The 12,285-nt window shown below is 38.3% G+C and overlaps 1 protein-coding gene across 3 annotated transcripts in view; it reads right to left on the bottom strand.

The window, feature by feature from the left end:
- Positions 1–12,285, bottom strand: part of cnksr3 (cnksr family member 3) — a 102,255-nt gene that overhangs the window by 32,130 nt on the left and 57,840 nt on the right. For all 3 annotated transcript variants that reach the window (XM_073051104.1, XM_073051103.1, XM_073051105.1), the window contains exons 3-6: positions 10,862–11,064; positions 6,810–6,897; positions 1,922–1,963; positions 697–816 (exon numbers count right to left, since the gene is read on the bottom strand). In XM_073051104.1, the coding sequence (XP_072907205.1) occupies positions 697–816; positions 1,922–1,963; positions 6,810–6,897; positions 10,862–11,064 (453 nt within the window). The remainder of the gene's footprint in view (positions 1–696; positions 817–1,921; positions 1,964–6,809; positions 6,898–10,861; positions 11,065–12,285) is intronic.

The following is a 12,285-nucleotide window of genomic DNA, read 5'->3' as shown; positions in this document are numbered from 1 at the left end:
AGAAAGGATACATGAAAATACCCTTTTCTTGTGTATTCTTGGAAACTGCGGGTCCCCAAGTTGTCAACTCCTTCACAACTCAACACATACAGCTTTGCCTCAAAACTCAGAAAAATGAAAGGCTACTTTAAATTCCAGATTGCCTTGATCATTTCTCACATACTACACACTTAATAAAAGGTCACGAATAAGAAACGAAGTTGATCAAATTTATCAAACAGTATTCCTGTCTCACTATATAGCTAGGCTCTATATCTGCTGCATCCAAAGAGATGTATTGGTGAAACCACAGCTTGAGGCCTGCTTTTTAAAACAAGTAAAGCACAAAAAGCTTGAGTGGAAAGGACATCGGTGAGGTACACTTTAAAGGCACAAGAAGTTTGAACAACTACGCCAGTAGGTCTTTCTTAGTACCTTAGCAAATCTGGGAAATGCATATAAACAACATCATCAAAATGGTTTTCACTGGGAATCAAAAGTGGGTCATTACTAATTAGCCAATTGCTTTATTCCAGTGCAGCTGAAATGTGATTTTGGGGTATAAAGATGATTGAGGCAAGACTGTGGAATATGAGAGATAATTCTAGGCAGAATACATTTATAAGGTACACTTGTAGAAAAAAACACAAATGAAGATAGCTATGATAGGGATGATAGACAAGAAAGTATATTGGAGAAAGTAAAAAGCCCGCTTACCAATCCTTCATTTGGTTTGATGTTTACCAACTGAACTTCCTCTAGACAAGCACTCTGGCTTAATAATGGATCTGAAGTTGATCTAATTGTTTGATCACAAATACCATGAAGAACTTTACACTGGAAAAAAAAGAATAGGATTATGATGTATAGCTGAAGCAGACCAAGAACAAATATCCTAATACAATCAGGAGGGGGAGAAAAACCTTCAAAAATTAATATAATTTAGTAAAATGTAGCTGATTGATTTTCCCTATTAAATCTGCTGGCTTGTAGTTTTGTTTGCTGTCCTCTAATATTTTCCTACTAAATAAATCTCTGTATTATAAAATGTAGAAGCAAGCAACTGGAATCGACTCGGATTTGTAAAGGTGCTTTAATTACATTAGGCTACTAAAACCAGAGGCAAAGCAAAGTTGGCGCGTTATGCCGTTTTCAGCCTGATGCTGATGCTGATGCAGGAGATTGAAAATGTTCAACAAAAGCATCCAGGAGGTATCACAAATTTGAATTCCAAGTGCCAGATTTAATACTTCAGATAATTTTCCAAATTAAAACAAACATCCTGCAAGTTCAGAAAGGCAGGCTAGGCAAACCTAAATTTGAAAAGTACATAATATTTCAATTTTTTAAAATAAATTTGGACTATTAATATCGCATGCCTTAACTGTAAATTCCCAATGTAAAACAATCATGCCATCTTCAAGTAGCATAATAGTATGATTGCTTAATTTCTTTAACTAAATCCAATGACTTTACAATTAACTATTGTTATTTTAAAGCAGCTACAATTTTATTGTGAAGCACACAATTTGCTCTTGAAATTCACTAGAAAATAAGAGTATAGAATTAGAGATCAGGAACTAGGATCAACCATTAAAATATGACTGAGATTTTCTGCTACTTAGAACATCAATAGGAGAAACGCTATCAAGTATTGCTGATAGATGGGTTTACCAAATTGTACTGCACACAATGTGAAATGGGCAACTTGTAATGTATTTGTTAATGCTGGCAATAGTGGGTCTTTGTTGTGGAGGAGTTAATTGGTAGTAGAAATCACATGGGCTTACCAAGGGTACTTTCTCTAAATGTAGCCAGAATTCATGCTGATATGTGAATTTCCTTGCTCTCCTATTGCTTCAACTTGTGGAACAAGGGTACATTGTTTGTTTTACCTCAATACTTAACATTGGAAGTGCAAATGAATAGAATGAACACTTACAACATTAATAACACGATCTTCCATTTCAAAAACAGTGAAGTCCTGGCATAAAAGTGAACACAAAATAAAAATTAGTGAAAGCATATTGAAATAAAAAGCCATAAGTTTTAGACCTCCAAAAAGGTTCTAATCATTAACTCTTTCTGTCATTCATTATTATATAGAGCAGTTTTAACAGTCATCCTAAGTTAGTCCTTCATGCAATTTCCCAACTAATTTTCCTATTCCTCAACTTACTTTAACTGGCTCTTGTGAAAGGAATATATTGGTGAAAAGATTGTAAGTATGAACATTGGCAGTAATTCAATATTTCAAAGACAATTTTAAACAATTGTTCAGACTTGAGGGAGCAAGGAGTTGATAAAATAGTATTATGGAGAGGTTGGTGAGATGATCAAGAGCTGGACCATGGTGGTGTCCAAGTAGATTTTTTTGTTTAGAATTTAGACAAATCATTTACATGCTTCAACTACGACCTACTAAAAATTAACTGGACACGAAACCATACTCATTTACATACATATTCGCTTTGATATTCCTTACTCGAGAGTTCTATCAAGGAAAACAATTTATAATGCCATGGAAATTTTCTTATTGGTAACTCCAAGAATATTGAAATGCTCTACCGAAGTGACTCCCATTTTGTACACATGTTCAGTTCACTAGATGCTGATGACCTTATAACAGTAGTTTCAGAGTTATAGTGCCATTGAGCACAGAGATAGATGTTGTGTCACAAACAGTCCATGCCAACTAAGATTCACATTTGCCTGGATATGGTCCATATCCCTATAACACTTTCCTGTCCATCTACATGTTTAACAAGCATGTTTAGTAGTAACATTTCCAACACAAAAATACCGAAGATCGCAGATCGAACAGCAACAAGGGACAGACATAGTGAGTTAATGTTTCAAGGCCATGACCTTTCACCCATTTCCTCTCTGCACAGATGCTGCCTAGCAAAACAAATAGCTGAAGCATTTTCTGATTTTATTTCCTATTTCTAGAATCTGTTGTCTTTATGTTTTAATACGTTTAATGGATGTAAAATGAACATTAAAATATTTTAGGAATATGATTGATACAAGCTTCTTTTAATGAACTCTCTACTAATTAGCATACAATTCAACTCTAAAGTTAGCAACATCAGTATAATGTTAACATATGCACTCTATCAAAGGCAGCCTTCATTTCCCTCTACAGCCATCTATTTACATTCCTTCCAAAAATTCTCAGTGGAATATTACATGTCTACATTGCAAATGAACATTGTTCCAAGCAACTCTGATATCCAAACAGATGATGCATCTATTAATAAAACAATTTCATTAGTCAAACATGCATTAAAACCACCCTGTTATACATCCTCTAACTGGTTATTTTACAGACCACACTCTCCCCCCCCCCCCACCCCACCCACCCCACCCTTCCATCTCATCCCAGCTCTACTTCACTCAACAGTATTTCAGAGTTCAAAACAGTTATTGGCGTAGTGCCTGAATTTAGCAACCCCATTAATTTTGTAAAATGTATTGAAAAATAAATGATGGTGTACGACTCCTTCAAACAATGTCAAAATATGTTCCTGTCCAGATTTGAGATTTGTCCAATTGTTTCTATCCAATGATTCTTGGCCCATTATAACAATTAAAATACTTTCAAAGACATGCTTGTATTAAATAATTCTATAAGCCCATTGACATTATTTACACAATACATGCCATTTGAACCAGATTTCCAGGAAAATTCCATTGAATAAATGTTAGTGTTCCATGAGCAGTCCTTTTTCTGCATCAAAACTAAATTAGAAACTCGTGCTGTAAAGCATTAATGCCAAAGACTGCTCTAGACAACTTTAGCAGTCAGCAGGATTTCAACAATCTGCCAAATTTCCTCTGGGCCATTACAGCCATGTGCCAAATGCAGGCTAGATGTTTTTTCCACTTCAGAGATTAATACAAACATCATGCTTTGATCACTTTTGGCACTGAGATGAGGGAATATGCATACAATTATGGCTATCCTCTCACAAGGCTCTTTCCCCATCACTGCAGTACATGTTTAGAAGACTTAAAAAAAAACAATAACTGACTTCAGATAAAAATTTAAATACTGCTTAAATATTTAAACATTCTTCCAGTAAGATGGCAACGTGCATCGTTGCAGCGGCCTCTCTAATGGTGCAAATGTGTGCGTGTGTTTCAAACACTGTAAGACCCTGTTGGACACTGGCAATATAATATAGGGCAAGTCTAGCTCATTGGCGAGACAGACAGCCAGGGTGCTGCGCGAATTATGCACTCGTGCCATGGTGTCATCTGTTACAGCCACCCAGGGGAGGATGCGCTGAGCTTGGTGTGGGAGAGAACAGAAGCGCAGCTGGTGTACTGGAAATATCATCCATGTTGGGTTGGGGACTGGCCCCTCCCAGTGCTGCTCTACAGTGTGTTTTTTCCACTTCTGAGATAGCTACAAACATGCTTTGATCACTGAGAGATGAGGGAATATGCAGTACAATTATGGCTACCCTTTCACAAGGTTCTTTCCCTATTACTGCACTACATGGATAGAAGACTCTGCGGAAGGGAAGCCAGATTGCCTGTGGCTGACCCAGCGTGAGATGAAGAACTGCTGCGTACCTGTTCTCGCAGAAACTTGGCTCCAGGTCAACATCCCATGTATAATCATTCTTAGGTCATTCCACTCAGGGACTTGTGCCAACACTATTTTTTCTGTGGCTGTATTATTTTTGTGACTGCATGTGCTGTCACAACTACCTACATGTGCTGTGTGTGACGCCATGCTCTGTGATTTGCACCTAGGCCCTGGAGGAACTGTGTTTCATTTAGCTGTATAATTGGGTATGGTTGGATGACAATTGAGCTTGAACTTGAAATACTTCTCCATTGCACTGTATGAAAAACTCAACATAGAAATAACATTTAGAATGATTTCCATAACAGGTCAGGTTTATGATTTGAATATAGAATGACAAGTATCAAGACCAAGTTGGTAAATGCTTTTCATGGTGTATCACAAGGGATTGAAGTGAATAATAATTAAAAAAAAAGTCAGGATGGACAAAATGGGAAGGATGTGACTCCAGTGTGCTACCAAAGATCCCAGGTCAATACATACAATATGCTGGAGGAACTCAGCAGATTGTGTGTATTGCTCTAGATTTCCAGCACCTGCAGTACCTCCTGAATGTAAGATCCCAGTCAATATCCTTATCATAAAAGTGACGTGGACAGGGAAACAGCATACTTTTCCCATCATTGCTACTTGAAACTAATAAATCTAGAACAATGAAATGACTAACAGTAGCGGTGACTTAAATATCAATCCAAAATCTATAGGCCCACATTACCATGGCATTCTTTGTGCAAGTAGATATGGTTTATACATTAATATTTTATAATTTCTAATATATTAAACAGTAGATGCCAGTCTACTGCAAAGCAAGGAACAGCAAGGAAGCTAGGGTGTCTGACAGCCTTGCATCATTGATCAGCAAGATAAATCATTTCAAGGTGGTACATGCAGGTTAACATAATATTTTAAATCAGCCTTTTCAGAAGTAGATAAAGAAACTACAGGCATTTGGCACAGCAAAAATCAGTCATCCAAACAAAAAAATTGCTAAAAGTGGGAAGAAATGACAAATAAATTACCTGCACAAGACTGTCATGACTAATAGCACTGTAGTGACCATACATGGTGTTGGGGGTGGGGGGTAACAAACAACTTTACCCTGGCTTGCTACAGCAACATCTTTTGAAGAAGGCTGCTCACAATGACAAATGCCAGAGCAATGAAGTATTAATTCATACAGAACAAGTCACAAACCTTTCCTAGGTTCTTGTATTTGCAGGAGAGATCAGCACAATTGAGAAACTGTATCCCAAGCCAACAGAACATTGTTTCCTTCCAGACTGAGTGCCGACCTGACACTCATACAAACCTTACAGGAACAGCCGAAGAACATTCCATAGAATTCAATTCACTTGTCAGAACAGAATTCAAAACCTGCTACAACTTCAACACATTATCTGTTGATGAGAATAAATTGTCTTGATAAAACTAAGCAATATTGAGAAACTTAACAACATGGAGAGCAGATCCCTATGCCCATGGGTCTAATGAATAATTTGTTCCTAATCTCATCAATATAACTTTTGTTATCAGTTCTTTTAAAGGTAACTACTACACTGAGAAACCAATAGGCAACCTTAAATATCAGAAGGCACACAGCAAAGCTACACAGATAACAGACAAGACCTAATTATTACCCATTATTGGCAGAGAACATTGGCTTGTGATTGAGCCACTTTTCTTGAACACCAGTTTCTGGAATTTCTTAACTGAGAAAGAAATATTATGTTGCTCTTACTGGGTAACATCCTCCTTCTGAGCCTGAATATTGATTTTACACAGTACAGTGGGATAAAAAGATTCAACTGATATTTTTTCCTTTGATTAACAAAGCCTCATTTCATGATGGAATTTCTACTTCGAGTTTAAGCATTTTCTGAAGGACAAAAAGAAATTCTCGGAAAATCACGGCAACTGCTCAGGTATACTTCACTTTTAGCTGCAAGTACAAACTAATTTGTTCTTATGATGCTTTAAAAAAGTTTCGAACATAGGATTAAAGCATACCATTGGATCATTTCTTTGCGGCAACTGATAACTTACAATGCCTTACAAAAAAAATCCAAAAGAAATCAGAATTATAAGCAAAAATCTCTGTTCATTTGAGGACACATTACTGTATTTGTCTTGAAGCAATGATAAAAGAACAGATTTCTCACTTCCTTAGTTTCTCCACACCAGTGCCCACCCCAAATGTGACCCTGTGCAAAACCAGATTACTAAATCAGACCTGTTGAACAATGGTTGTCAAATCCAAGCACAGCTGTATAATCTTGTTTTTCATTATTGAGTAATCACTGATTCCTGTAAAAGGTGATCTGCAATAAAATAAAATTTTTTTAAGAAAATCATGCAAGCAATCTCTCTATAAAACATGATTATACAGATGCTTACACCAGTATTGCTTTGAACTCATTTGAATGAGTTACGTGCAGTTTCAAAAACACATCCAAATAATAACATTGGCAAAAATGCAATAGAAAAAAAATCAGTTTAAGTAGATATTTGGTACAAAATATAATCATGTAAATTGAATTTAGTGAATAATTTGGTATATTGAATGAAAAGAGTAAACAATCGACATTTCGGACCAAGGCCCTTCTTCAGACTGAAGGAAGAGGGAAGATACCAGAATAAAAAGGTGGGGGGAGGGAAGAGAGGTTTACTGGAAGATGATAGGTGAAGCCAGGTGGGTAGGAAAGGTCAAGGGCTGGAGAAGAAGGAACGTGATAGAAACATAGAAAACCTACAGCACAATAGGAGAGAAGAGTGGACAATAGGAGAAAGAGAAGGGACCCAGGAGGAAGTAACAGGCAGTTAAGAAGAAGTGAAAGGTCAGAGTGGAGAATAGAGGAAGCAGGGACAATTTTTTTTTTAACCGGGAAAGAAAATTCGATATTCATGCATCACAGACTGGCATATCGGATTGGGAATGGGAATGGGAATTGGAATGCTTGGCCACCGGAAGTCCTGTTTGTACCAGATGGTGCAGAGGTGTTCGCTGAAGTGGTCCCCCAATTTGTGGTGTGTTTCACCAATGAAGAGGAGCATCGGACTCAACAGACAACCCCAGCTGATAGGCAGGTGAAGTACTGCCTCACCTGGAAGGACTGTTTGGGGCCCTGAATGGAGGTGAGGGAGAGGGTGCATGGGCGGGTGTAGCACTTTGGTTGTTTACGGGATTAAGGGAAATCAGTGAGGAGGGACGATTGGATAACGGAACTGCAGAGGCAGCGATCCCTGCAGAAAGCGGAGAGGGAGAGGGGAGGTAAAGATATGTTTAGTACCAGGATCCCTTTGGAGATGAAGGAAGTTGCAGTGGGTAATGCATTGGATGCAAAGAACAGTGCCGTTATGTACCTAATAAAACTGACTGGGCCTGGTGCAGTCAGTGCAAAAAAGATATTGCCACCAACAGATCCGTAGCACAAAAGTTTATACACTAAAATGAAGCAGAGCTGATACATTAACTGAAAGATTTATAGTGCAGTCTCTTTCAAGATATGATTAGCTAACTGAAGCAGCCTACATCAATCTGTTTTGGACTTCACCTGGGCATACACATCAATGGATGAGGCATGCAATTTCCATAAACTTGATTATCATGATAATTAAAAAATGGACAACAAGCATGAGCAATTGTGAGGAAAACCAGATGATAACAACTCACATTCTAAAGACAAATCAACAAAGAAAACTGCCTTATCTCTTTTGTAATTGTAAATTGGAACCAAAGATAAAAATGATACAGAAATTCAACATGATTCCTGTAACTGGCACACTTCCACCATAGCTGAACAATCCAAAACTGATTTTTAGTAGATACAACACACACAAAATGCTGGTGGAACACAGCAGACCAGGCAGCATCTATAAGGAGAAGCACTGTCGACGTTTCGGGCCGAGACCCTTCGACAGGACTAACTGAAAGGAAAGATAGTAAGGGATTTGAAAGTAGTGGGGGGAGGGGGAAATGCGAAATGATAGGAGAAGACCGGAGGGGGTGGGATGAAGCTAAGAGCTAGAAAGATGATTGGTGAAAGTGATACAGAGCTGGAGAAGGGAAAGGATCATGGGACAGGAGGCCTCGGGAGAAAGGGGGGGAGGGAGCACCAGAGGGAGATGGATTAGTAGATGTTACTTTGCTCAAAATCTGTCCTCGTTTTAGAGCCAAATGCTATTGTGTATATGGTGCACCTTGTAGAGTTTTAATACAAATGCAAATGGTTAATTTATTTTACTGTGTAGTCAAGAAAGTGTTTAGAGCATAGAAATAGACAGCTTTCAATGTCCCAAGAATGGTCCAACAGGCAATGCTTTAGAGTAACAACTACAATCATAATCCCCTCCTCTTTACCCTGGGATTCTCCGATCAATTCTCATCAGAATGGAAAAGCTTCCTGGTTCCTCAGCAGGAAGTGATAACATTCAAAAAAAGCAAAGTCACTTGATGCTAACTTCAGTAGCAATGAAAAACATGACAATAAAACAAAAACAAATTACAAGTGGACAACAGGTTGGCAAACCAAGTACACTTGATGTGCTGTAAGAAATATACCATTGTAAGAAATATATCAGGACTTTGTGATATGGTGCAACTCAAACTACCTGCGTCTCAATGTCACCAAGACCAAGGAGATGGTGGTGGACTTTAGGAGATCTAGGCCTCATATGGAGCCAGTGATCATTAATGGAGAATGTGTGGAGCAGGTTAAGACCTACAAGTATCTGGGAGTACAGTTGGACGAGAAGCTAGACTGGACTGCCAACACAGATGCCTTGTGCAGGAAGGCACAGAGTCGACTGTACTTCCTTAGAAGGTTGGCGTCATTCAATGTCTGCAGTGAGATGCTGATGATGTTCTATAGGTCAGTTGTTGAGAGCGCCCTCTTCTTTGTGGTGGCGTGTTGGGGAGGAAGCATTAAGAAGAAGGACGCCTCACGTCTTAATAAGCTGATAAGGAAGGCGGGCTCTGTCGTGGGCAAAGTACTGGAGAGTTTAACATCGGTAGCTGAGCGAAGGGCGCTGAGTAGGCTACGGTCAATTATGGAAAACCCTGAACATCCTCTACATAGCACCATCCAGAGACAGAGAAGCAGTTTCAGCGACAGGTTACTGTCGATGCAATGCTCCTCAGACAGGATGAAGAGGTCAATACTCCCCAATGCCATTAGGCTTTACAATTCAACTGCCAGGACTTAAGAACTTTTTTTTTTTAAAGCTATTATTAATGCTTTTTGAGTTAGTGATTTAGATGCATATCATATTATTACTGAGTTAAGTATTGTATGTAATGAGTTTTTGCTACAACAAGTGTATGGGACATTGGAAAAAATGTTGAATTTCCCCATGGGGATGAATAAAGTATCTATCTATCTATCTTCAAAATGATAAATGCAATAATGAAAAGGAGGATTTCAAGACCAGCGATTGCAGAGAGAGTTTTCACAAATCTAGACAAGGGCAAGTGTTCATATATTTTAGTAATAGTAAAGCAATAAGGAACTAATTTTTGGAAACTGCTGTTGACTAATGTTAAATTAAGCTTATACAAAGTATACTGCAGATGCTGTGGTCAAATCAACATGTACAAACAAGCTGGATGAACTCAGCAGGTCGGGCAGTATCGGTGGAAATGAGCAGTCAACGTTTCCGGCTGCCCGACCTGCTGAGTTCCTCCAGCTTGTTAAATTAAGCTTAGTCCCCCAACCACCCTTATCCCTTAATCAGCAGCACGTGCAGCAGTGTTTAATATAGGGTATACTTAATACTGTCTTACTTATTGTGAGTGACAGGCTCTGACAGATTCAAATAGTTGAAAATTAACCAAACATGAGTGGATCTTAACTGACATTATAGATACACCAATGATTATCCAAGATGGTACCAGGAATTTAAGGATACATTTTGAAGAATAATAACATGATGCATTCAGTAGAATTTAGATGGTTATGTTTTGATCAAAATATTACATTGACATCTCCGGCAGTTAGAGAGCAGAGCATTTTAAGAGATAGAAATCTAAACCCCTTTCACGATTGCCAATTGATGGGATCTTAATTGTTCATTTTAAACTCTGAAATTGAAGTTCATTTCAGTTTGATAAGTCAACATCAGCTACATTCTCAGAAAAAAAATTGACAAAAGCCCACATTGCTTTTACATCTCTTATACAGGAATAAAATCTATCAATTGTTGGCCATTAACTTCAACCAATTCCAGAGCAACTATCATTTTCACAGTATCCAGTAGGACACTAATTTACATTAACTCTTAGCTTACCTGTCCAGCCAAGCCAACAAAGCCTTAGCAGCAGCAATGAGGTCCACAACTGAGGTAAGGAATTCATTGGGAGGTTTGCGTGAAGTTGCACCATCATAAGTAACACATTTTCTTCTTGCACCGATAAAATTCTGGAGGCCACTTGTTGTAATCCGTAATTTCAGGGCCAAATTCTTCATACTTTCTGTTTCCAAACCAAAATTCTACAATTGAAAACAAATTGTCAGAACAAAAAAAAAGTCAAAAAGTCCTTGAATTTCCAAACCTTCCTTGGACATGAGGGTGGAGCCAGAGCACATTTAAGAATGGGAACAGAACCAGCTTAGCAACTACAGTTAGTTGTAGGGAAGCTTTCATTAGAGACAAGATAGACAGCAAAGTTAATTGACATTGGAAAGGCATAGCTAATGAAAATTGAATCAATCAATCAATCAGAGAAGGTTTGCATTATTGTAACGGAGTTCTCTGATTAAGCAATGGTGAGTATTGAAGGCAAGACAGTGCAGTTGTGTTTTATTAATGGACTGTTCAAACCATTTGATAACGTACCACATTAAAGACGTTAACAAGTGTAAAACTATGGGAATAAAGAGATAGTAATTGTTTTTAATTAAGAGACAGGAATATTGTGCAAGGATGTTTTTGTCAAGTGAAAGGAAGTATTCAATGATGTTCACCAGATTAGCAGTGCTCCTTTTGACAGACAGGAAAAGCAGGTCTTTAATACAAGAGCAAAACTTCAAATTCTTCATATGATAATAACTAGAGTAGGAAATAAGATTGCAAATGGTGAGAAATAGAAAATGGACTTTAGAGCAAGATAAATTGATGCAGGAGTAAAGTGGTAGATTTTTGGAGTGCTGGTAGGATGTGAAGATGCATGTATATTCAAGAAGGGCCAGATAGCCTTATCCAGTTGCAGTTCTTATCTAAATAGCTTTGTACTATGAAAGATAATCGATACTTAGGCACATACATGTAGCTAGGGTGCCTACCTGTGCATAGTACTGTAGTAGTTTTATGTAATATGCTGTCATGACATATATGAGTGATGATAAATCTGATTATGATTTGGGTCTCTATTGTGAAATGAGTGGGAACGGGGCAGGGAAAGGAAAATTATGGTTGGGAAAGGGGGGGGGAGGGATAGGGGAGGGAGCAGCAAGCACCAGAAAGATTCTGTAATGATCAATAAACTAATAGTTTAGAATCAAATTACCTTGCCTGGTGTCGGGGGGGGGGGGGGGGGGGGGGGGTGTGTGTGTGTGTGTGTGTGTGTGTGTGTGTGTGTGTGTGTGTGTGTGTGTGTGTGTGTGTGTGTGTGTGTGTGTGTGTGTGTGTGTGTGTGTGTGTGAGAGAGAGAGACACACACACACAAATTTCTACACAGTACTGTATGTGAATAAAAATCCTTGAAGATAAAA

Source organism: Hemitrygon akajei, chromosome 7 (genome assembly GCF_048418815.1).
Source record: "Hemitrygon akajei chromosome 7, sHemAka1.3, whole genome shotgun sequence".
NCBI lineage: Eukaryota > Metazoa > Chordata > Chondrichthyes > Myliobatiformes > Dasyatidae > Hemitrygon > Hemitrygon akajei.
This window is presented reverse-complemented; position numbering and strand designations above follow the sequence as displayed.